Genomic DNA, 24,244 nt, shown 5'->3' on the forward strand with positions numbered 1-24,244 from the left:
CGCATAGAGGAGCAGCTGGGTCCCACGAGGCCCCAGTGGACTGACTGTCACGTGAAGGCAAATCAAATTCTATTTTACATTAACAACAACAACAACAACAATCTCAGAGTGAGCTTAACCTGAATCTTACACTCCCAATGCACAGGAATCAAAAGGCAAAGCAGGCTGCCCACGCGGCTGCTACAGAGGCACCGAGCTCCCAGAGCATGCAGCCCGCCTGGAAAGACACCACAGGTGCGCAACTTTCAGACGTGCAAGCCTCCCAAGGCCACCTGCCACACAGAGAGGACAGTCCACGTGTGCTCACGGATGGACAGCTCACACAGACCAAGCTGCCAACGGGCCTAAAGCCCGGAGGGGCTGCCACTCTCAAAGCTTGTTTCTGGGGGCGGCCCCCTGGCCTTGCTCAGATGCCGATTCAGATGGCCTGGGTTCGGTTCCTGGCTCTGGCTCCTAACCCTGCAGATCCTAGGGGCAGCGGTGATGGCTCAAGCACCAGGACCCGGCCACCCACGTGGGAGACGCAGACAGTTCCTGGCTCCCAGGCCTCAGTGCCAGTTGGAGGCATGGGTGAGAGGGTGGGCGCGCACACGCTTTCTCTCTCAAATAAAAAAAACTGAACAGTCGACTGTCAACAACTTCTGTTCTGTGGAGGTGTCGCATAATAGAAAGCACTTCTGGAAAGACAGGATGTACACAGACTGTCGGGAGGGAGGATGAGCAGGTGCGGCACTGCCCGTACCGGCGGGGAGGCATGCTTCAGCAAGGCTGCAGACCCAGCCACAGGCACCCTGGGTACGGCGGGGAGGGGGCGGCTCTCCACTCCCCCAGCACCACCCCTTGTTTACCTGTCGTGGCTACGGCAGAGAAGGCCACAGTCACTGCCTATCCTGGCACGAGACAGGGTTCAGGCAGCAGCTGGGTACCGCTGAGTCACTATCCCCTGGAAACACCACCCGCCACTCACTCACCTCCCACGAAGATCCTGGCTCGGAGGGGAACAAGGAAACACAGCCCACTCCGTCCTGACCAGCCAATGACAGTGTCAGAGTGGCTGTCAGTCAAGTGGCAGACGCCATCTTCTTTACTGCCCTTTAGATACAAGCCCATGGCCGGCACCGTGGCTCACTAGGCTAATCCTCCACCTGCAGCACCGGCACCCCGGGTTCTAGTCCCAGTCAGGGTGCCGGATTCTGTCCCGGTTGCCCCTCTTCCAGTCCAGCTCTCTGCTGTGGCCCGGGAAGGCAGTGGAGGATGGTCCAAGTGCTTGGGCCCTACACCCGCATGGGAGACCAGGGGAAGCACCTGGCTCCTGGCTTTGGATCAGCGCGGTGCTCCAGCTGCAGCAGCCATTGGAGGGTGAACCAATGGTAAAGGAAGACCTTTCTCTCTGTTTGTCTCTCTCAATGTCCACTCTGCCTATAAAAAAAAAAAAAAAAATGCAAGCCCATGAGGCCCCAAAAGCCACAAAGCTGCAAAAAATGAAGGTGCCCTAACGCACGTGCTGTGGCCTTGCCCCTGGAGCTGGGACCTACCTATTCTCTACATCTGCTGAGATCAAAATTTATTTTTTAAATTTCTGAGACACAAAGTCAATTAATGGTGATTCATTAAAATAATGAAGTGTGGTGGGTGTTTGGTGAGGCGGTGTAGACGCCGAGACGCCCACATCCCATAATGCAGGGGCCGGGCCCAGGTCCTGCCTCAGCTCTGCTTCTGGCCCAGTTCCCGCTAACGCACAGCCTGGGGTAGCGGCGAGGGCTCCCGGTTTCAGTCTAGCCCAGCCCTGGTGTTGTAGGCACTGCAGGGAAATGAACCAGCCAGTGGGAGACCTGTCTCTCTGCCTTCCAAATAAATTAAATAAACATTTCAAAATAATCAAGTACTGAAACATTGGGAAAATTATCCATGATTTTCCCTCCATTCTCTGTCACCCTGGGGCAGGGAACTTCTCTGTTTTCTAGCACTTAGACCAGAGGCTGCACAGCAGTGAGCCCTGGGATTCCAAATTGGTCTTGGCACCAAGCCTTTAGCAACAGGGGAATTCTCAGCCAATGGTGTCCACCAGGAGTGCCCTCCCCGGGATGGCTGGGACACACCAAAGGTCTCTGAGTCGGTCGCAGCCCCTGGAACCTGGTGGTGCTTTCCCATCTGAGCGCTGGACAGCTGGCACTACGTGGGGCGGCCCGGGCACTGCAGTGTGGTCGGCACCATCTCTGGGCCCCATCCCTTAGGTGCCGGAAGCTGTGGCTCCTCCTTTCCCAGCGCTGACAATCACAAAGGTTTCCAGTGCCCTATGAACACTGGGGGACCCTCCCTGGTTGAGGACCACTCACTGCCTGGGAGGAGAACTGACCGCAAACAGGAGCTACCTGCAATCTGTTAACTTCAGTAAGACAGCAACAGCCTCTGTCGGCGTCAGTAAGAAAGCGACAGTCTCTATCAGTGTCAGTAAGATGGCAATAGTCTCTATCAGTGTCAGTAAGATGGCAATAGTCTCTATCAGTGTCAGTAAGATGGCAACAGTCTGTCTATCAGTGTCAGTAAGACGGCAACGGTCTGTCTGTCAGCTTCAGCCAGACTGCCACAGTCTGGAAGGGATCCTTGGGGGGATACAAAATCAACTCCCAAACCTTGGCGCGGAGACTGGCCTTCGGGAATTAAGGGGCCGCATCTCCCTGGGAAAGGCTCGTCCCACAGGCTGGATTCACAGCCTCAGGAACGGCAGGGAGCAGCCTGCAGAGGCACGGCCGGGGTACAGCTGACTGCTACAAGCAGCCGTCTCTGTTGTGGAAAATTCCTACAACATTGGCTGCACAGACCCTGCGGGCACAGGAGGGCCTTCGGACAACAGGCCGGCTCCGATCCACCCCAAGCTAACAGCACTGAGCTCTCCTAATCAAAACATCTCCCCTTTCTCCTAGAACATCATCAAGGCCATGCTTTCATTTCAAACAAAGAAAAAGAAATGCATTGTAGATCATTTATTCATTAAAGTCCACTTTATCTGTCAGGTTACAGTGAACATCGGGGGAGCCCACGTGCTTCAACACACCGACGGCCGCTGCACAATCAGATAAGCAACAGGCAGAGCGAGGAGGTGCCTCCCCCAGGCCAGCACAACCACAGGCAGGGCCTGGCGCACATGTACACAGGGCATCCCGTTACCTCCGCTCGTGGGTTCATGGTGCCAAGAGTGTCATTGGGACTGGGCTCAAGCCGCCCTTGGAACTACCGAGAAAACAGCAATTCCCTCGGATACATGGCCCTACCCAACGCATGGCAGAGGGGGGCGCAGCCTGCTGCCAGCAGCTACCCTCCAGGATGGGGGCGGGCCTTGCAGTGGGCAGGCAGCTTTTGTGACCTCCCCAGGCCTGCAGGACACAGCCCAGCGCCACTCCTCCCTCCCTCCCGCGTCTCAGAAAACGCTGCGAGCCTTGGGCTGGCCAAGTCCAACACACTCTGCCCTGCTTCCCCTTTGCCCACTTGTCCTGTTTCACCCCGTGGGCCCGTGGTCCTCCGCCTTCCTTCTCTGACTCTCTGATTAACCTACCACCTCCAGAAACAACACAGTGCGACTACGCCTGCTCTCGATTCAGGCCCTTAGTCTACTCCAGCCCCGAGTCTCCGACCGCCACTCATTTCTCTCCTGTAGACACCCACACACATACGGGCGTGTGAGGGCGTGGCGTGGCCCGCCTGAGCCCACACCGTGGTTCCTGCGCACCTGTCTCAACGTCGCCCAGATCCTGGAGGAACAGCTGTTTCCACAGCAAACATCTGATGAGGCTGGAGCATGCTTTTGTTTTTTTTAAGATTTATTTATTTACTTGAAAGTCAGAGTTACACAGAGAGAGGAGAGGCAGAGAGAGAGAGAGCGAGCGAGAGAGAGAGAGAGCGAGAGCGCGCAAGATCTCTCTGCTGGAAAACTCTCCAGATGTCCTCAATGACCAGGGCTGAAGCCAGGAGCCAGGAGCTTCCTCCAGGTCTCCCATGTGGGTGCAGGGGCCCCAGGACTTGGGCCATCTTCCACTGCTTTCCCAGGCCAATAGCAAAGAGCTGGATCAGAAGTGGAGCACCTGGGACTTGAACAGGTGCCCACGTGGGATGCCAGCATCGCATGCAGCAGCTTTACCGGTTACGCCACTGTGCCAAAACGCCAGTCCTCTGTGACCTTAAAAGTGTCACAGAGACTGGACCTACGCTGTAGCACAGCAGGTTAATTCTCTGCCTGCGGCGCCGGCATCCCATATGGGTGCCAGTTCTAGTCCCAGCTGTTCCACTTCTCATCCAGCTCTCTGCTGTGGCCTGGGAAAGCAGTAGAAGATGGCCCAAGCACTTGGGCCTCTGCACCCATGTGGGAGACCTAGAGGAAGCTCCTGGCTCCTGGCTTCGGATCAGCCCAGTTCTGACCACTGCAGCGTTTGGGGAGTGAACCAGTGGATGGAAGACCTTTCTCTCTGTCTCTCTCTCTCTCTCTCTCACTGCTGTAATGCTACCTCTCAAATAAATAAAACCTTGGGCCAGCACTGTGGCACAGGTTAATCCTCTGCCTGCTGATTCGAGTCATGGCTGCTTCTCTTCCGATCCAGCTCTCTGGTGTGGCCTGGGAAGCACTGGAAGGTGGTCCAGGTCCTTGGGGCCTGTACTCAGAAGAAGCTCTTGGCTCCCGGCTACAGATCAGCTCAGCTGTGGCTGTTGCAGCCATTTGGGGGTGAACCAGCAGATGGAAGACCTCTCTCTCTCTCTCATGCTCAACCTCTCTCTAACTCTTTCAAATAAATAAAATGAATCTTAAAAAAAAAAAAAAAGTGTCAGGGGGCTGGCACTGTGACACAGTGGTTAAGACATGGCCTGCAGCACCAGCACCCCAAATGGGCTCCGGTTCAAGTCCCAGATAACTCCATTTCTAACACAGCTCCCGGCTAATGTGTCTGAGAAAGCAGAGGAGGATGGGACAAGTCCTTGGGCCTCAGTACCCACCTGGGAGACCCAGAGGAAGCTCCTGGCTCCTGGCTTCGGCCTGGCCCAGTCCTGGCCATTGCAGCCATTTGGGGAGAGAGTAAGCGGATGGAAGACCTCTCTCTCTCTCTCTTTTCTCTCTGTCTCTCCTCCACTCTCTCTATAACTCTGCTTTTCAAATAATAAATAAATAAATCTTTTTTTTTTAAAAAAATGGTGTCACAGAGAGAATTCAAGGAGTGACAAGGAGATACAGGATCCTGCTTCAAAAAGTTCACAGAGAAACGAGATGAAAAGATGAGTTTATTTGGGTGGAAAACAGAGACCCACAGACGCCACATCTACCACGTTTCTGCATCGCAACACCAGCCTGACCACGCTCCACGGCCTGCGCAGGCCACACACGCTTCTTCTGCCCCTCTTCCGCATCTTCTTCGATTCATAAGCTCTTATGCAAAAAAAGAAAAAAAAAAGTTTGTAGAAGAATTCTTTATAATACAAATAAAATGAAAAGATTAAAAAAAAAAAAAAAGCCACAGTCCACGAGTAAAGAGCAGGCCGTGTCGCAGCCACACGACAGTGAATTGATTAAAGCACTGGACAGCAGCACAGTGGATTTTGGAATGTATACAACAGGCCAGCGCTGCGGCTCACTAGGCTAATCCTCCGCCTTGCGGCGCCGGCACACGGGTTCTAGTCCCGGTCGGGGCGCCGGATTCTGTCCCAGTTGCCCCTCTTCCAGGCCAGCTCTCTGCTATGGCCCGGGAGTGCAGTGGAGGATGGCCCAAGTCCTTGGGCCCTGCACCCCATAGGAGACCAGGAGAAGTACCTGGCTCCTGCCTTCGGATCAGCGCGGTGTGCCAGCCGGCCGCAGCACGCCAGCCACGGCGGCCATTGGGGGGTGAACCAACGGCAAAGGAAGACCTTTCTCTCTGTCTGTCTCTCTCAATGTCCACTCTGCCTGTCAAAAAAAAAAAAAAAAAGAAAGAAAAAGAAAAAAAAAGAAATGTATACAACAAATTTTTTTTTTTTTAAAGATTTCTTTATTTTGAAAGACAGAGTTATGGAGAGAGGTAGAGACAGAGAGAGAAGTCCTCCATCTGCTGGCTAGGGCTGGGCTGATCCGAAGCCAGGAGCCAGGAGCCTCTTCCAGGTCTCCCACATGGGCGCAGGGGCCCAAGCACCCAGGCCACCTTCCACCGCTTTCCCAGGCCACAGCAGAGAGCTGACTTGGAAGAGAAGAGAAGCAGCCGGGACTAGACCCGGCGCCCATATGGGGTGCCGGCACCTCAGGCCAGGGTTTTAACCTGCTGCACCACAGCACCGGGCCACAACAAACTTTAAAAGACAGCTGCAGCAGATTTGAAAACATTTGTATGAAACTCAGAAACAGGCAAAACTAAACAATGTAATTTCTGGGCAGACAAAGTATCTGGTAAGGTCATCTTTTTAAACCACCAAGTTGGCCACTGCTGGCTCCAGGGGAAAGGTCAGGGAAAGTGAGTGTGGATGCGCAGGGCACCCCAAGAGTACTGGACCGTCCAGGTCCAGGGCCGCAGGCTCTCGTCCAGGACACACACACACCCACATCCGGGACCCCTCCCTCTCTTTAACGGTGGTGCGGTACAGCAGCAACCACTCCCATGAGCCAACGAGCTCAGAACAAAAGGCTCCTCACACAGCGATTCCTGCAACACTGTAACAAATACACTATGAAATAAAGCACAATTAAATAACATTTAAAATGAGATGCATAACTAAAATATGTTTAAACACCCACCACCTGAGTCATCAACGTCAAAACACGGCCGCGCACTGGGTGCGCCTGGACGCGTGCCGTCAGCCTGTCCTCAGACGGGCGTGTCACACACTGGAAGAAACTCCTAAACACCAAAATGAATCCCACACTGAGTGTCTCTAAGGCCCAGCCAGCAGGGAGAGAGTAACCCTGGGCTCCAGGAACCAGGGCCGCCACAACCACAAACGTCATTGCAACCACAAACGTTGTTGGGAAACGAGAAGGGAACTGTACAGGGGACGCCGAGTGGCACCACACTAGCGCCCGACTCCTGAGGCCCGCTGGCAAGCCACGTCCCTGTGCACAGCACACAGCACTACCAGAGGCGGCAAATGCAGGGACCACTGACCAGAGGGGCGGAGTCGGCCTGGGAGGGAGCAGGCAGGCCAAGTTCACCTGGCACCTGTGGTTTTCAGGCTGAGTCACAGGTGCAGCGATGGGCACTTTTTTTATGTGCAAAATGCTTAATGGTTCAAGAAAAGCTTAAATTTTAGAATTATATGCATATTTTAAATATAGCATATATAGAATATATGCATATTTTAAAAATAATTTTGGCATATTGAAAACTTTCCAAATAGTTCAAAAACCTCAAAATCTAGATGGCAAAAGACAGTGATAAATTTTGTCCATGTAAAATTTTAAACTTCTGTATGGCTAAACATCTACAAGTAAAATAAAAAATAAAGGAAATAAAGTTAGATCACAAACAGGGGAAAACTGATGCAGACCAAGGCTTACTTCCTGGCATACAAACTCCGTGTGCACTAAAAATGACACCACCACCACCACAAATGACAGTGGACAGAGGACGTGAACAGGAGGTTAAACATAAATGGTATGAACATGAGGCCGACTCAAAAGCAAACAGGCAATCAAGAGACGTCACTGTCATCGCAGGGAGACAGTGGAGCAAACCAGCGGCAGGTCTGGGAGGGGACTCGGCTCTGATCCTGGGGCGCGACTTTCAGGAATGCACGCCAAGGGTCTGCCACACACATGGGGTGGCAGAGACAAACACCAGCGTTATCGACGCAGCCCTGCCTGCAAAGGCAAAACCTGGCGGCCACCTAAGCCAACAGTTACCATGGAGCTTCTGACACATCTATTAAAAAAAAATCTAAAAGCTAAAAAGACTAACACAGAGGGTGTTCAAGTAAATTAAGTTCAAAGGAAGTCAGGGCTAGCACTGTGGCACAGGTTCGAGTCCCGAGTGCTCCACTTCTGATCCAGCTCCCTGCTAATGGCCTGGGAAAGCAGCAGAGGATGGCCCAAGTGCTGGGGTCCCTGCACCCACGTGGGAGATCTGCATGAAGCTAATGCCTCAGCCACTGTGGCCTTTTGGGGAGTGAACCAGCTGATAGAAGATCTCTAACTCTTTCAAGTAAATAAGTAGATCTTTAAAAAAAAAAAAAAAAAGGAAGTTGAACACTGGAGAAAGAACACTCCTGCACCAAATCCGCAGCTTCCACGCCCTGTGCTGTGTGCAGCTCCCTATGATGAGGGGCCACTACCACCAGCAGGACAGGCGCCGGAAGGGAGGGAACACAACAGCTCAGCTTCACCTGTTCATCTTCTACATTTGTACAAATGCGTCCACAGCGGCCTGCTCTGGCTACAGGGGGCTCTTTCTGGGGCAGACCACACTGCACTGTCCATCCGGGGACTCTCAGCGCAGCCGCCCACATCGGACATGGCACACCGCGCACCTGGGATGCACGCTGGGACAGAGAACGGGGCCCCAGCGTCTGAGAAATCAGTGAATACAACTCAGTGGTTCTGTATCTCTTAGAGGCAAGGAAACGGTATTTTTAAAAAACTAAAATACTGGGTCCAGCTCTGTGGCACAGTGGATTAAAGCCCTGGCCTGAAGCGCCAGCATCCCATATGGGCGCTGGTTCATGTTCCGGCTGCTCTACTTCCAATCCAGCTCTCTGCTGTGGCCTGGGAAAGCAGTGGAAGATGGCCCATGTGCTTGGGCCCCTGCACCCACGTGGGAGACCCAGAAGAAGCTCCTGGCTCCTGGCTTCAGATGGGCACAGCTCCAGCTGTTGTGACCATTTAGGAAGTGAACCAGCGGATGGAGGAGGACTACTGTCTCTGTCTCTACCTTTCTGTAACTCTGACTTTCAAATAAATAAATCTTCAAAAAAAAAAAAAAAGAAAACCACTAAAATACTATGAAACTCTTAAGAGGAGATGACCCAGAGACTTCAGCGCTTCCCCGGATGAACAGTCTTTCCTGACAGCCTCAGCCACTAAGCAAACTCACAGCACTGGGAACCTAGAAGTCAAGGTCACGCTCAGCACTGGGAACCTCAGAAGTCAAGGTCACGCTCGCAGCGCTCCACACGGATACTGTAGCAGTTTTAGCAAATGACAGCTGTGCTCTGGCATAAATCCTGCTTTTCAAAAATCATGAGGATATTTTCCTGTAACAGGCATTTAAAAATCTTCATGCCCACCTTCCAGTAGCTAAATGCATATTTTATCAAAATAAAGAAGCATTGACGGGGCCGGTGCTGTGCCGTAGCAGGTAAAGCTCCGCCTGCAGTGCCACATCCCATATGGGCACGGGTTTGAGTCCTGGCAGCTCTACTTCCCATCCAGCTCTCTGTTGTGGCCTGGGAAAGCAGTGGAAGATGGCCCAAGTGCTTGGGTCCCTGCACCCACATGGGAGACCCAGAAGAAGCTCCTGGCTCCTGGCTCCTGGCTCCGGATCAGCTCAGCTCCCACCATTGCGGCCATTTGGGGAGTGAACCAGCACATGGAAGACTCTCTCTCTCCCTTGCTGCCTCTGCCTCTCTATAACTCTGCCTTTCAAATAAATAAATAAATATTTCTTTAAATAAAAAGGAAAGAAAAGAAATGCTGGCAGTCCTCTCTCCTGGCCTTCCCCAGAAACCCTTCCTGCTTGGTGAGGAGAATGGGGTGAGCTTTTCCAGGCCCCAGACCTGGGGCAGAACCCGTCGAATCCTTACGTTGAGTTTGGTGCTCCTGGACAGTTCAGGCATTTCGGTTTTCTGGGTCCAAGCTGACCTGTTGTCTGTGGCAGCAAAGCGGGGAGGATGGCGTCCAGCTCTGGTCTCTGCCACACACCATGCAGAGTTCCTAACCCCAGTCTCTCTGAGGTCACCACGCCGAGACCTCCCACGCTGACGTACAGGCTGTGCGCTCCCTGAGACGGCTGCCTCCAGGAGGCCTCCGTGGACTGCACCTGCTCACCAGAGCCACGCTGGGCGCCTACCCGGCTCCCTCCGCCAGGATGTTCTCCACCTGCCCTGACGCACCACGCTGCAACACCAAAAATGCAAAACCACACAAATCTGCAGCTCCACGCTCAATACAGCGAGGAGAGGGGGGAGAGATCTCAGCCTTCGCAGACAGAGCTCACAGGCTGGAGAGACAGGGACGCGCGCGGCAGTGCCTGGCTGCACAGGCAAAGGGGTGCAGTGGGAGGAACTTTCCCCACTGAGAAGAGAAGCCAGAGCGGCCCTGTGACAGCGGCACCCCACGAGCGCCAGCTCCAGTCCGAGCTGCTGCGTTTCAGACCCAGCTCCCTCCTGATGCACCTGAGGCCGGGGAAGATGGTCCAAATGCTTGGGGCCCTGCACCCAAGTGGGAGACCCAGACGGTAGAAAAGGTTCAGCAATGGGACTACAGGGACGAACAGGTGCCCCGGGCACCCAGCCTGGTGGCAGGTGAGAAGAGAGGAAATGGACAGCCGGTGCCACCTGCAGACACAGCAGCTCACAGACAGACCCTGCTCCAGGAAGCCGGCACATCGGTGGGGACCCATGACCGAGGGCCAGGTCAGGGAGGAAGAACGCAGAGTGGGGAGGAGAGCAGGGCACACGGGCAGCCAGGACACTGGCCCCCAGGATGACGCTGGACGAAGAACATCCCCTCCCCTGTCCACCTGCGTGCACTTGGAGCTGGGCACGCAAGGGTGAGCAGGAGAGAAGTCCTTGGCTCCCAGGGGTTAAAAGCCTGGTTTGTCTTCCTTTACCCACTACACCACAACGCCAGCCCTGGTGAGAAGGGTTTTAACTATGCATCGGATTTCGGTAAGTATAGGGCTATTCAGGTTTTATTTCATTTAAGGTCAGCTTTGGAAAGTTCTATTTTTAAGGAATCTGTCCATTTAGTGTAATTGCTAAACTTACTGGTGTAAAATTCTTAATCATAGGGGCCGGTGCTGTGGCCTGATCTGTGGCACTGGCATCCCACATGGGCGCCAGTTCAAGTCCCGGCTATTCCACTTCCAATCCGGTTCCCTGCTGGGGTGCCTGGGAAAGCAGTGGAAGATGGCCCAAGTCCTTTGGCTCCTGTACCCACATGGAGACCCAAAGGAAGCTCAACTCCAGGACCATTTAGGGAGTGAACCAGCAGATGGAAGACTTCTCTCTCTCTCTGCAACTCAATTAAATAAAATAAATCTTTAGAAAAAATTCTTTATTAAGTTTTTTTAAAAAGATTTATTTATTTATTTGAAAGGCAGAGTTACAGAGAGACAGAAGCAGAGAGAAAGAGAGAGAGAGAGGGAGAGAGGGAGAGAGGGAGAGAGGGAGAGAGGGAGAGGGGGAGAGGGGGAGGGGGGGAGAGAGAGAGAGAGAGAGAGATCCTCCTCCGCTGGTTCACTTCTTAAATGGTCACAACAGCTAGAGCTGCGCTGATCTGAAGCCAGGAGCCAGGAGCTTTTTCCAGGTGTCCCATTTGGGTGCAGGGGCCCAAGGTCTTGGGCCATCTTCTGCTGCTTTCCCAGGTATATTAGCAGGAGACTGGATGGGAAGCAGAGCCGGGACTTAAACCAGCGCCAATTTGGGATATCGGCATCACAGGTGGCAACTTTACTTGCTGTCCCACAACACAGGCCCCAATTCACATTTCTTTCTTTTTTTTTTTTTTTTTAAGGTTTATTTATTTATTCGAAAGGCAGAGCTACGGGGGGGGGGGGGGGGGTCCTCCATCCGCTGGTTCACTCCCTAAATGGCTGTAACGGCCAGAGCTGGGCTGATCTGAAGCCAGAACCAGGGGCTTCTTACGGGTCTCCCACACGGGTGCAGGGGCCCAAGGACTTGGGCCATCTTCCACTGCTTTCCCAGGCCACAGCAGAGAGCTGGATCGGAAGAGGAGCAGCCGGGTCTCAAACCAGCGTGGGAGACCTGGAAGAAGCTCCTGGCTCCTGGCCCAGCCCTGGCCATTGCAGCCATTTGAACAGCAGGTGATGGAAGACTTCTCCTCTGTCTCTTCCTCTGTAACTGCCTCTCAAATAAATAAAACAAATCTTAAAAAAATAAATGAATTTAGGGTGACAGTACTGTTCAGATCTTCTCAATTAATACTGATTTTTTTTTTTACTATAAGTAAATATACTACGTCTGGAGTTTTCTTTGGGAGAAAGTTGTCTGGTTTTGTGTGGGTGCATGTGCGTGTGTGGCTTTTCTTTTTTTTTTTTTTTTTTTGACAGGCAGAGTGGACAGTGAGAGAGAGAGAGACAAAGAGAAAGGTCTTCCTTTGCCGTTGGTTCACCCTCCAATGGCCGCCGCGGCCGGCGCACTGTGGCCAGCGCACCGCGCTGATCCGATGGCAGGAGCCAGGAGCCAGGTGCTTTTCCTGGTCTCCCATGGGGTGCAGGGCCCAAGCACTTGGGCCATCCTCCACTGCACTCCCGGGCCACAGCAGAGAGCTGGCCTGGAAGAGGGGCAACCGGGACAGAATCCAGCACCCCGACCGGGACTAGAACCCGGTGTGCCGGCGCCGCAAGGCGGAGGATTAGCCTAGTGAGCTGCGGTGCCGGCCATATGTGTGTTTTAATTGGAGAGGCAGACAGGGAGCTCATATCTGCTGGTTCACTCCACGGAAGCCTGCACTGGCTGGGGCTAGGCAGGCTATACTGAAGCCAGAGCCAGAAACTCAATTTAAATCTCCCACATGGGTGGCAGAGACCCAAGTGTCTGAGCCATCACCACTGCCTCTAGGACCTGCGCTAGCAGGAAGCTGCGTATGGACCCCAGGCCCTCCACCGTGGGATACAGCTGTGCTCACTTGTGTGTGCACCACTAGGCCAAGCGCCCACCCTGGGAGAAAGTTTTTAATTATGTACCTGAGCTATCAGTTCCAATTTATCGACTACTGAAACACGGAAACTGAGACCTCCAGCTGGGCACACGGAGCGCTTGCCGCAGCTGGCGTGTCTCCCGGTGGCAGCTGCGTGCGCACCTCTGGCTGTCCTAGTGCTGCTGTCTGCTCTGCTCTGTCGCTACCACAGCCAGCAGCTCTCTTACGGGCCAGGACTGCACGAGGCAGCCTTCCCTCTCTCGTTCCCGGCCTCCAGCCGTGTCTGTACGTCAAGGCTGTCTCCACAAGTCTCAGAAATTCCAGCTGGCTTTTCTCAACCAGTCTGAACTAAACCCACGAAGAAACAAAGGCATTAAATCAGACCGAGAGACAGTCCAGAGGCCGCCTTCTGAACTCAGAGCTGGTAAGGCGACCCTCTGACAGCCCACTCCTGCCGACAGCCCGCTCCAGCCGACAGCCCGCTCCGGCCGACAGCCCGCTCTGGCCGACAGCCCGCTCCTGCCGACAGCCCACTCCTGCCGACAGCCCGCTCCCTCCGACAGCCCGCTCGGGCCAACAGCCCGCTCCGGCCGACAGCCCACTCCGGCCGATAGCCCACTCCGTCAGGCTTTGTTAGCTAAGTTATCTGTTCGGTCATTAACAAAGACGATGAAAACAGAGCTGGCAGCTAGGGCTGCGCAAGCGAGAAAGGGCACCACCCGGAGGCAGAGCTGGGCTCCTGCCTCCTCAGCTCCCCGCTCCCTTCCGCTGCTGTGCAAGGTCTCGGCGCCTCCCTCGGGCCTCCCCGACCAGCTGCCCTGCCGGCTGCCTGTGCTCTGAGGGGAACCGGGGCGGGGACGACCACCGAGCGCTCGCTGGCAGGAACGGGGAGCTTGCGATGTTCTTTGTAGGTCCCACTCTGCATGCTCAGGACAACGGAAGGTTCTCTCCCCAGGACCACACAGAGGCCCGGGAAGGTCTTCCTGTGCCCACAGTCCTGACGCTCGCAAGCACAACTCAAGCCCGCTTCTCTGACGTGGGAGGGCGGGGGCGCTGCGTTCCCGGAGCGGAGCGTGGCGGGAGCACCCGCAGGCTGACAGAGACGGCAGGAGGCGCCGCCGCCCGCTCGGTCCTCACGTCTGCTCACGGAACAAGAGACGGGCAGGAAGGGGCCACGGCCGTGCCTGCAGTGGGGCTGGGAATCAGCTCTTTGGCCTGCTTCCATCATTTTCCTCTAAAAAAAATCACTGATTCTCAAAGGAAAATTCTAACCAAACAGGGATGTTGCAACCATCAAAGCGGAAGGCCGGTTCTCGAGGGCTTTCCTCAGAGGGCCTTAGCAGGAACAAGCGGCGCAAGCAGCCCTGGACTCCCTGCTCGGGGCACCACGGATGTGGCTGCAGCGGGGACCCCTCCTCGTGCCTCCAGACCTCTGCATCGCGAGACGGAAGTCGAGCCAGGTCTCCCCATCGGGCAGCGGGCCCAGGGTCCCGGGCAGACCCCACAGGACTTGGCTCAACAGCAGCTGAGGGTGGGCGGGCCCTGCCGCTGACCACCCAGACTGAGGGGCAGCCCACCTTGTTGAAGACCCAGACCTCGCCGTTCACCGTGGGCCTGGGCACCCCGTGGCCGTTGTAGTGGAAGAGGACCCGCTCCTCCTTGGCGTTGCGGCGCAGGGACGTGCACAGCTTCTTGACCTCGTCCACCGTCGGGTCCAGGCTCTGCTTGTACCGGGCCTGCGGAGAGCAGAAAGGAGACACTGATCACGGGCTCCGCGCTCCCCAGGGTTGCACCTGACAGCCGCGCCGCCCTGGACACGGCCCCTCTCACAGGACGCCTGCAGAAATGCACACGCGTCAACGCACACTCAGGAAGGGCTGTCACTGGGTGACGCTGAGGCCAGCGCCACCACCACTGTGACACAGTGACGAGTGCCTCCTGGGGGCAGGCGACACCACCGTGCGAGACACTCGCATCTCACCCAGGCGCTGGCTCGCGTCCTGGTTCTCCACTCCGATCAGCTTCCTGCTGAGGCGCACCCTAGGCAGCAGGTGGGCCCTTGCCGCCCACGAGGCACATTCAAGTAGATTAGAAATAAACTATATTAAAATACGAGGTCCCGTGGGACACACACATCCTGTATCGAGTGCCTAGGTTCAGGCCCCAGCTCTCTCCCGCTTTCACTTCCCTCTCAGGTGAAGGGAAGAGCCTGCACTTGAGGAGGGTCCGGCCGCGCGGGCACCAGCAGGGATGGACCTGGGGGGCAGCAGGTGGCGGCTCAGGTAGCTTCCGCCTGACCCAGTCCTGCCTGCTGCAGGCATTCAGGGAGTGCATGAGGTCTCTGTCTGCCCCTCAAATGAAATGAAATTTAAAAAACAACAACAGCCCTTCCAACCCTTCCTCTTAGAAGTGTTTCTCAGAGCACAGAATTCTTTTGAAAACGCCTGGAACGTGGAAAAGAAATAATCTGTCCCAATGAAGGCTTGCAGTGGGGCTGGCACTTGGCGCAGTGGGCTGAGCCTCTGCTGCGGCGCCGGCATCCCATTCGGGCACCAGTTCGTTTCCCGGCTGCTCCACTTCGGATCCAGCTCCCTGCTACGGCCTGGGAAAGCAGTGGAAGATGGTCCAAGTCCTTGGGCCCCTGCACCCACATGGGAGACCTGGAGGAAGGTCCTGGCTCCTGGCTTCAGATCGACCCAACTCCAGCCGTTGCAGCCATCTGGGCAGTGAACCAACAGATGGAAGAAGCCTCTGCCTCTCTTTTTCTGTCTGTAACTCTACCTCTCAAACAAATAAATATTTTTTTAACAAAATTAGGAAAAAAAAAAAAACCTATAAGGATGCAAAGTGGAATGCTCTCAGCCGGCAGTCACAGCTCTCACAGCTCGGGTCCTGACCCAGACCTAGGGCTGAGCGTGAGTCAGTGACCTTTATAGATGCAGACAGTAAGCAGGATATCGGCCCCCAAAAAAATCACACAGCAACAGAGAAAACCAAGCGGACAGGGGTAAGCCAAGCATGAGACGCACAAAACTCGGAGCACACAGACTGGAGAAGACGGGAAGGCGCTTTCTGCGTGGGGAGGCCGCGCTGGCACCGCCCAAGCGCCAGTCCTCCTCGGTAACCCACGAGCTCCGAGCTTTCCCAACACACAGCCGGCGAGCTACCGCGCAGGTGACGCTGCGGCTGAGGCTCCCGTGAGAAACAAACGCGTAGGCAGAGCCGGGGAAGGAAGTGGGGCCGAGCGCTGCCAGCCCCGCGGGCGCCTGCACACGCAGGTCTGAGCTTGCACAGGGCTCACATAGACAAGACGTCACGGACACTGGCCTCACTGGCAGAGGGCAGGCCAGCGCCGTGCGGCGAGGACACTGAGGCACGTGGCGGGGCCGTGGGGCTCACCAGCAGAGTCTCCCACTGCATTTTCACTTCTCTTTGTCTGGTTACAAAGAACCTTCAACGTAAATTCCCAAATGGAGAGGAACTGAGAGAACAGGCGTGCAAGCACGAGTACCAGAGCACTGAAAGCCGTGCCAGGAAGTCGATAAAAATGCCCCAAATGGGTAAATCAATAAAAAGCATCAAACATAGATCCTTCAAAATATGGCCATGCCTACTGAGGAGAAAAGCCAGAAGGGTTGTCTGTGTGCAGGGGTTGTGTTTTGATTTTAGAAAGTGATGTGTATGCTCAAACTTTGACAAACTTTTCAACTTTAAAAAGCGAGCAAGCCCGGCCTCGGCGTCGCTGGAGGAACAGGGAGAGCAGCCGGGAAGAGCTGCACGAGACGAGGTCCTAAGGGCCAGCACGGGACGCCCTCGGGAGAAGCACAGCGGAGCCGGCGACGCCAACCTGCCCTTCTGGGAGACACGAAGAGGAGCCAGTGAGGTTCGTCTGCACACGTGGCAGTATCCGGCCCCTGACCACCTGACTACTCTGAGGAAAACAACACACGGTCCTTGACACCCTGCTGCCCTGCACTCGGGACGTCCTCAGCAGATGGGTGAACACGAAAGCTTTGAAAGCCTGCCCAGGTTCCCTGAGTTTCTGTACCTAGAAGCAACGCCCAGTGTGGAACCACAAACCGACAAGGATCACAACCCAGTGCTACGCAGGACAACTTGGGCTGTGCCTGAGCTGGCAAAGCGGTCTCCCTTCTCAGTGTCTCCTCCCTTAGGGCCAGGGCACCATGTGCAAAACACAACAGCGCCACAGAGGAGACTGGCGCTTCTCAGGTTCATCGTCAGTTCAGGCCCTGCCTTCCGGAACAAGGCACTATTTTTAGGTCCTCTCTCGAACTTTACAACTTGCTGCTGAGTGATAACAGACTGCTAGTGACATTAACCACAATAATCAGCAAACAGACCCAGGCGATGAAATCCCGCCTGTCACTGACGGACGTAAGTAAACGTCAACACATCACACCGTGCGCAGAAGCTCGCAGCCGCGTGTGGGCACTGAAACGTCCGTTCAGCAGTCCCCTGCCTGACACCTGCGTCTCGCTTACTCCCATCAAATGAGAGGACATCAGTTCTGGGGGCAAAGAAGGGGGCGTTTCATTCAGATGTCCCTGCCCCTGCCCCCAGCCTGCCCCCAGGCCAGGCAGAAGGGACGGGACAGAGAGGAGGTGGTGTCAGACCTGCACGGCAGCTGCTGCCTCCTCTCTCCCAACACAGACATCAATAAACATGCGGGGCCCAGCTAAGCCAGCCCCTCATCAGAACACCTCATGCATGTGCTACCACCTGTGCCACCCAGGATCCAGACCTTCCTCCAAGCCACAGCGGCTATGATGGCCAAACTCAGCAACAAGCCACATGCTATTCTGCTAGATATTTTCATCTGGGACTTTATGTCCATTACAATAAATACCTATACTTTTTTATAAGTATTTATTTATTTGAAAGAGAGAGATGCAGAGGCAGGGAGGGAGAAGTCTTCCATCCACTGGTTCACTCCCCAAAGGGCAGCAACGGCTGGAGCTGGGCCCATCAGAAGCCGGGAGCCAGGAGCCTTCTCCGCATTGCCCATGCAGGTGCAGGGGCCCAAGGACTGGGGCTATCATCCACTGCTTTCCCAGGCCATAGTAGAGACCTGAACTGGAAGTGGAGCAGCCCAGACTCCAACTGGCGCTCATATGGGATGCTGGTGCCGTACGCCACAGCGCCGGCCCCAGTACCTATACATTTTTAATACAAGTGCTTTAAACGGCGCCACGGCTGCGGAGGCAGAAGTGACTAGTGACATCTTAGCACCAGCGCAATCCACGGGACCCCAGGCCGAGGGGAGTGGAGCCACAGCGCTGAGGCCGCCGGGAGGTGGGTGCGCAGGCCCAGGAAGCCGTGTGTGTTTTCTTACTCCAGGAGTGCGTGGAGGCGGCTTGTCCAGGAGCAGCAAAGACGCAGAGGTAGGACTCAAAGGAAATGTTTAAGGGTGCTGAAAGGAGTTCCAAGCTTGCTGTTTATTTTCTCTGTGAGCAGAGGACAGGAAGCGTCTTTATTTACTCCCACGAGCAGTAACAGGGGAAGCACTCCGGAGCGCCCAACCCAAGTGGGTTCAATGGCACTCCGGCTGTCTCGGGAGCCACCCCTCCGAGGCGGGCCCTGGGCCCGCAGGCCTTGGAGTCCCCGTCGCGGTGCACAGACAGCAGCACTGCCAGACGCTCTCCCCAACCACAGTGCTTCCGCCGTGGGGCAGAAGTTCTGCCGTGAGACCTCCCCGCAACCAAATCAAGTAAATCTGTCCGGAAGAAAGGCCAGGGTGGAAGGGGTCTCCTGCCTGGCACCAGGGGGCACTCGGAGCCTGGCGGAGTCACGCGCCAGCAGGTCTAGCTTTGCTTTCCATCACAGAGGCGGCCGAAACAGGGGGTGGGAGGAAGGTTCGAGGAGGCCAGGTCCGTGCCAGATGGCACACGGTGGCAACACCCTGCTCCCAGCCGTGCCCTCTCTCGAGTCCACCTCTCTGCCCGTGAGTAGGAAGGCACTGGCCCGCCTTCAGTGACTCAGCCCACTGGCACTTCAATCAGACGACATGAAGAAAGTGGCAAATAACCCTTGTGTGTGAACACTCATTCCTGACCAAAAGGACTTTACTGCCTGCAAAGTGTGGTGCCAGGAGGCACCACAGCGACCATGGCCAGCTCACGGCACTCCCACTCTGAGCCAGGGCCACAGCCCGAGAACTGCCAGGCATCACCTTCTGCCTCCCGCAGGCTCCCGAGAGCACGGTGGTGGGGGGTGGGAGTGGGGCACCTGGACCACGCTAAGCACACACGCCCTGCGATTCCAGCCTCTGACCCCTCCTCCCAGACCTGCCTAGAGATGGAGGTGCCTGCCTCTTGGCGAGCACAGTCGGCCTCCTGCCCCTGCAGACTCCTAGGCCCGCGTCGCACAGGCAGACTAGACTCGGACGTGTGCTTAGCAGAGTGGTGGGGAAAACTGATGTAAAGACGTGGCACCCCCAACAAGAACAAGCAACCCCATTCCCCGTGTGCTCCTCTCCCATGGGCTCTGTGCAGCCACCACTGCCCGGAGGTCTCTGCTCCCATCTGGACATCCCTCCAGGCCTCTGCTCCCTCCAGGCCGGCCTCTGCACGGCTACCGAACTGGGACTCGTGACGTCACAGCTCCACTGAAAACTCAAGACTGGTCCTGAGGCAGCTCCCACAGTAGGGCTGCTCTCCAACCCTGCACAAGGCCACGGTTACGATGACTCAGACGCGTCTTGCCCGTGGCATGGACAGGGCTCACCAGCTGAGCGACACGAAGGGCGCTACAGACATTGAGAGCACGCCTCCTGGGGCTTTGTGGGAATTAATTGATATCCTCAAAGGCTCTGAAATGAGAAACACTAAATTAAATGTCACCACACCACGGTAAGCTTTGTTTCAAAACCAGAATGCCAGGCATAATGGCTTCAGGCTGCGGGCGACAGGAGAAGCATCTCATCACGGGGAGACTTACGGCCGTTCTCGCTGGGGCGTAAAACGACGCTGCCTGTTGAGCTGGGCGCGTTCGTAAAAAGCCGCATCTCGGGATGTGCCTGGAGCCTGGGAGCCGAGGGGCCATGACAGGAGGAGAGAGAAAGCCTGCCTGGGCTTCACCGAGGCTCCGTGGCTCCCAGCTCAGCTCACCCTCAGGTGCCTGGTGTCCTCCCAGGCTAACAGCGCCTGCAAGGGCGACCGCGTCAGGTTTTCGTCCTGGGGGGGAGCTCAGGGCTTTCAAGCATGGATGTCAGAGGGGAGACCCAGGGGACCAGGCCCCTGCTCTGCGCACCCGGGGCCCTCCTCCGACTCTTCTGATGCAGCTCGAACCACGGCTGCACGCCTGGGCAGAGCCAGGGCCACGTGGGGAAGAGGAGCTCCGGGCTCTGCTCAGTGAGGGGAAACTCGCATACAAGGACACAGTTACTGATCCTACCCAGCCGTGCGCGTGAGTATGCAAGGCTGGACGCCATCCTCCCAGCTCTGCCGCCACAGACAACAGTTCAACAGAGACCCAGAAAACCGAAACGCCTGGGAGATCTCTCAGAACTGTCCAGGAGCACCAAACTCAACGTAAGGATTCGACGGGTTCCGCCCCAGGTCTGGGGCCTGGAAAAGCTCACCCCATTCTCTCCTAACCAAGCAGGAAAGGTTTCTCGGGGAAGCCAGCAGAGAGGACTGTCTAGCATTTTTTTTTTTAAGCTTTATTTGTTTATCTGAAAGGCAGAGTTACAGAGAGGCAAAGGCAGCGAGAGAGAGAGGTCCTCCATCCGCTGGTTCACTCCCCAGATGGCCGCAATAGCCAGAGCTGCACTGATCTGAAGCCAGGAGCCAGGAACTTCTTCTGGGTCTCCCACACAGATGCAGTGGCCCAGGTCCTTGGGCCCTGCACCCGCATGGGAGACCAGGAGAAGCACCTGGCTCCTGGCTTCGGATCAGCGCACTGCGGCGGCCGCAGTGGCCATTGTGGGGTGAACCAACGGAAAAGGAAGACCTTTCTCTCTCTCTCTCTCTCTCACTGTTCACTCTGCCTGTCAAAAAAATAAAATAAAATAAAAAATAAAAAAAAAGAAAGTGAACCAAGTAAATTAAAGTCCAAAAAAAAAAAAAAGCCAGCCAGCCAGCCAGTCAAACAAGAAGTGGTAAGATGTTACCTCGCACTTTCTATGGAAAGAACCCGATGATCTGTGTGGGAAGATTCTGCGACACCCTCTCCCCTCTGCCATGTACCCATTACCAGGGCAACCTCACAGGGCCGCTGAGGACATGGAGACACCGCAGTACTTGGTTCCACTTGTGACCAACGCCCCAGCTGAGGTTCTGGACCAGACTTGCAGGTGGTGGGAGGTCTGCCCAATGCATCTTCCCTCCAAGCATGGTCCTCTTCCTCTTCTCTCCAAATGAATGCTGGCCCCACCTCGCAGCCGGACAACTAGAACCCAAGAAGCATCTGCACACGTTCCATGGCTTCACCCCTGCACATCTGTCAGTCACCTGCTCTGAGTCGACCTCTTAAATCTTTATTGAACACCTCTGTGCATCCCCACTACCACTACCCAGGCCAAGGCACCACCACCCCCATCTCTACCACCATCACCACTCTGCTCACCACCACCACAGCCATCCCTAACACCGCCATCACCACTCTGCTCACCACACCACAGACATCCCTAACACCGCCATCACCACTCTGCTCACCACCACCACAGCCATCCCTAACACCGCCATCACCACTCTGCTCACCACCACCACAGCCATCCCTAACACCGCCATCACCACTCTGCTCACCACCACCACAGCCATCCCTAACACCGCCATCACCACTCTGCTCACCACCACCACAGCCATCCCTAACACCGCCATCACCACTCTGCTCACCACACCACAGCCATCCCTAACACCGCCATCACCACTCTGCTCACCACCACCACAGCCATCCCTAATACCCCCATCTCTACCACCATCACCACTCTGCTCACCACCACCACAGACATCCCTAATACCCCCATCTCTACCACCATCACCACTCTGCTCACCACCACCACAGCCATCCCTAACACCGCCATCACCACTCTGCTCACCACCACCACAGCCATCCCTAACACCGCCATCACCACTCTGCTCACCACCATCTCCAACCCCGTCACCCCCATGCACACCATCACCACCTATTTCTTGAGTTAACGCAGTAACTTCCCCCTCAGTCCCTGAATAACAACACAAACAAAACAACGGCCACACTAACTGTGCTGTGCACCTGCCAGTGCATCGACCTCAGCCAAGGGCACGCGTGCCAGCGGCAAGGCTGAGCCCTAGCCACGCTCTGAGTCTCACTGGTGACAGTGGCAGTGCCCCCTAAGACGCGGACAGCGTTCCCTGCAAACTCAGAGAGACGGACCTCAGACAAATCAAAACCAGAAAGCTAAGCCTGGAGAGCGCCCCAGGCCCTCTCCCGCCCCCTGCTGGCGGCTCTCTGTTCTGCCCTTGCTTTTGGCGACGCTCAGAGATGCTGGTCCTGAGTGGGTAGGGCCGGGTGAGCACAACTCTCAGAAATAAGAGGTGACCACTGGAGGAAGCCGACAAATAGAAGTCACCGCACATCCACCTGGCTCCAGGACCTCTTCCCAGGACTCCAGAGCCTCAGGACACACACAGACCAGATGCCAGAGGCCAGCGGCTGCATGGGGAGGAGGCTCCGGAGGTTCCCTCCGCACCACTGGGCAGCTCTTGGTCTGGGTCCCTGGCATGCAGGTTCCACTATGTCCTTCACCCCCCTCAATACATGAGGTGGGCTGCAGAGGAACCACACGGGTGGGTTACACGCCTGCCCCCCCCCCCCCCAGACAGAGGATGGCGGGAAGAGGTCGCATCAGACTCGCCAGCCACTCCACTGGGGAGGTGACCCGTCCAAGCCAGCCACAGTTTACTCCGCTTTCAAACAGCACAGATACCGACCCTGCCTATGTGTGTGGCCATAGGGGTGACAGGCGGAAATGCAGGTCAGGGTGCCCTGGGGCCTGTGAGCCACTCAGAGAAGACGCGGGAGGGGAGCAGCACCCTGGTCCTCACAGTGGGCAGCACCACACCAAACGAGCTCCCATCACTGCTGCCTAACGGACAGGAAGAGAGGCACGGGGAGGGTGAGGAACCCGATCAGGTCACACCGCCGGCCCACGGCAGACTCGCCAAAGATGGCCTGCAGCACCAGGAGAACCAGGAGCTTTCTCGGGTTTTTGCAAACTGGGCCAGCAGAGAGCAGAGACCAGAGCCTCATCTCTCTGGCGGTGCCAATGTGCTTATGGCTTATGGCCCCTCTTGCTCCAACCTGGCTGTCCACGTGCTGGGTGGGCCCTTCCCCCAGGAACAGCCCAGCCCCACCCAAGTTGGAGAGGCCGCCTCCACGCCGCAGTGCACTTGCGGATCATAACAAACCCACATCACACGTCGCTGCCAACTTCTGCCACGTGGTCTCCAACCAACGCCCAGGGCCTCGGGGAACCACTCTCTCCTCACGTGAAGGCTGGGCCACCCCAGTCCTGATCAACAGCTGCTCATTGCCTGAGCTCTCGGTACTCACTCACCTGCCTGCTGGGACAGGAGGTGACCACCAGCCACTTACAGGCTGCGTGGAAGGGAAGGGAAGGCACCAGGTCTGGCACCAGGACACAGGCCTGCCCTGCTCCGCTGCTGGGGCCCAGGGAGACACCCTGGGAGGACAAGCTCTCTCCCAGCAGTCCCAGGTGTCAGCAGTGAGAAACTACGTGCTGGACAGGGACATCCCATCTTTAACACAAACAGCGAGTAACACCCAGCACGAGGCCCCCCTCTGCCCAACCGGCCAGCAGAGCAGCATTGGAACAAACCTGCAGCTCCACCCCAGGGACCCAGCGAAGAGGCGGCTCAAGGGGGAGCCGTCCGCCAGGGGGATTCCTGGGCAAGAGGCAGCTGCTGCCTTCTGCCCTGTCCCACGGCCTCCACCCTGCACGGAGCCCAGAGGAGGTGTCCAGCGCACAGCAGCAGCAAACCGAGAGCCGCAACGCCGGAGCACAGGGAGGCCGGGACCGACCTGTGAGCCCCACCTTCAGCTCGCAGCGTTCCTGATGCCCTGTTTATTTACATTTCAAAGCAATGAGATGCTGTCTGACAGGGCAGCCCAGCTTCCACATGCAGCCAAGAGCTCCGGAGCTGCAGGCTGGGCAGCCGCCCTGACCTCCCCTCGGCACCCCTGCCTCTGCGCTGACGTCAGAGGAGACGCTGCCCCAGGCTGCCTCTCACCTGCTGGTTTCCTGGCACGCAGCTCTGCCTGTCTCACTAGTCCTGGGCAACGTGCCAGGCTTCCTCCCGCTGCCGCCCAAGCACACAGCCGGCTTTCCACCTGTGTGGGGGGGTGGCTGCACCTGCGGCACACTGGGCACACTGGTGGGGGGGAGGGTCTCCGCGTGGTGCG

At 56.3% G+C, this 24,244-nt stretch overlaps 1 protein-coding gene across 3 annotated transcripts in view; it reads right to left on the reverse strand.

Annotated features, from left to right (window-relative positions):
• Nucleotides 1-24,244, reverse strand: part of RPTOR (regulatory associated protein of MTOR complex 1) — a 342,816-nt gene that overhangs the window by 182,202 nt on the left and 136,370 nt on the right. For all 3 annotated transcript variants that reach the window (XM_070060172.1, XM_070060173.1, XM_070060174.1), the window contains one exon: nt 14,398-14,556. In XM_070060172.1, coding sequence (XP_069916273.1) covers nt 14,398-14,556 — 159 coding nt within the window. The remainder of the gene's footprint in view (nt 1-14,397; nt 14,557-24,244) is intronic.

Source organism: Oryctolagus cuniculus, chromosome 17, assembly GCF_964237555.1.
Source record: "Oryctolagus cuniculus chromosome 17, mOryCun1.1, whole genome shotgun sequence".
Taxonomy (NCBI): domain Eukaryota; kingdom Metazoa; phylum Chordata; class Mammalia; order Lagomorpha; family Leporidae; genus Oryctolagus; species Oryctolagus cuniculus.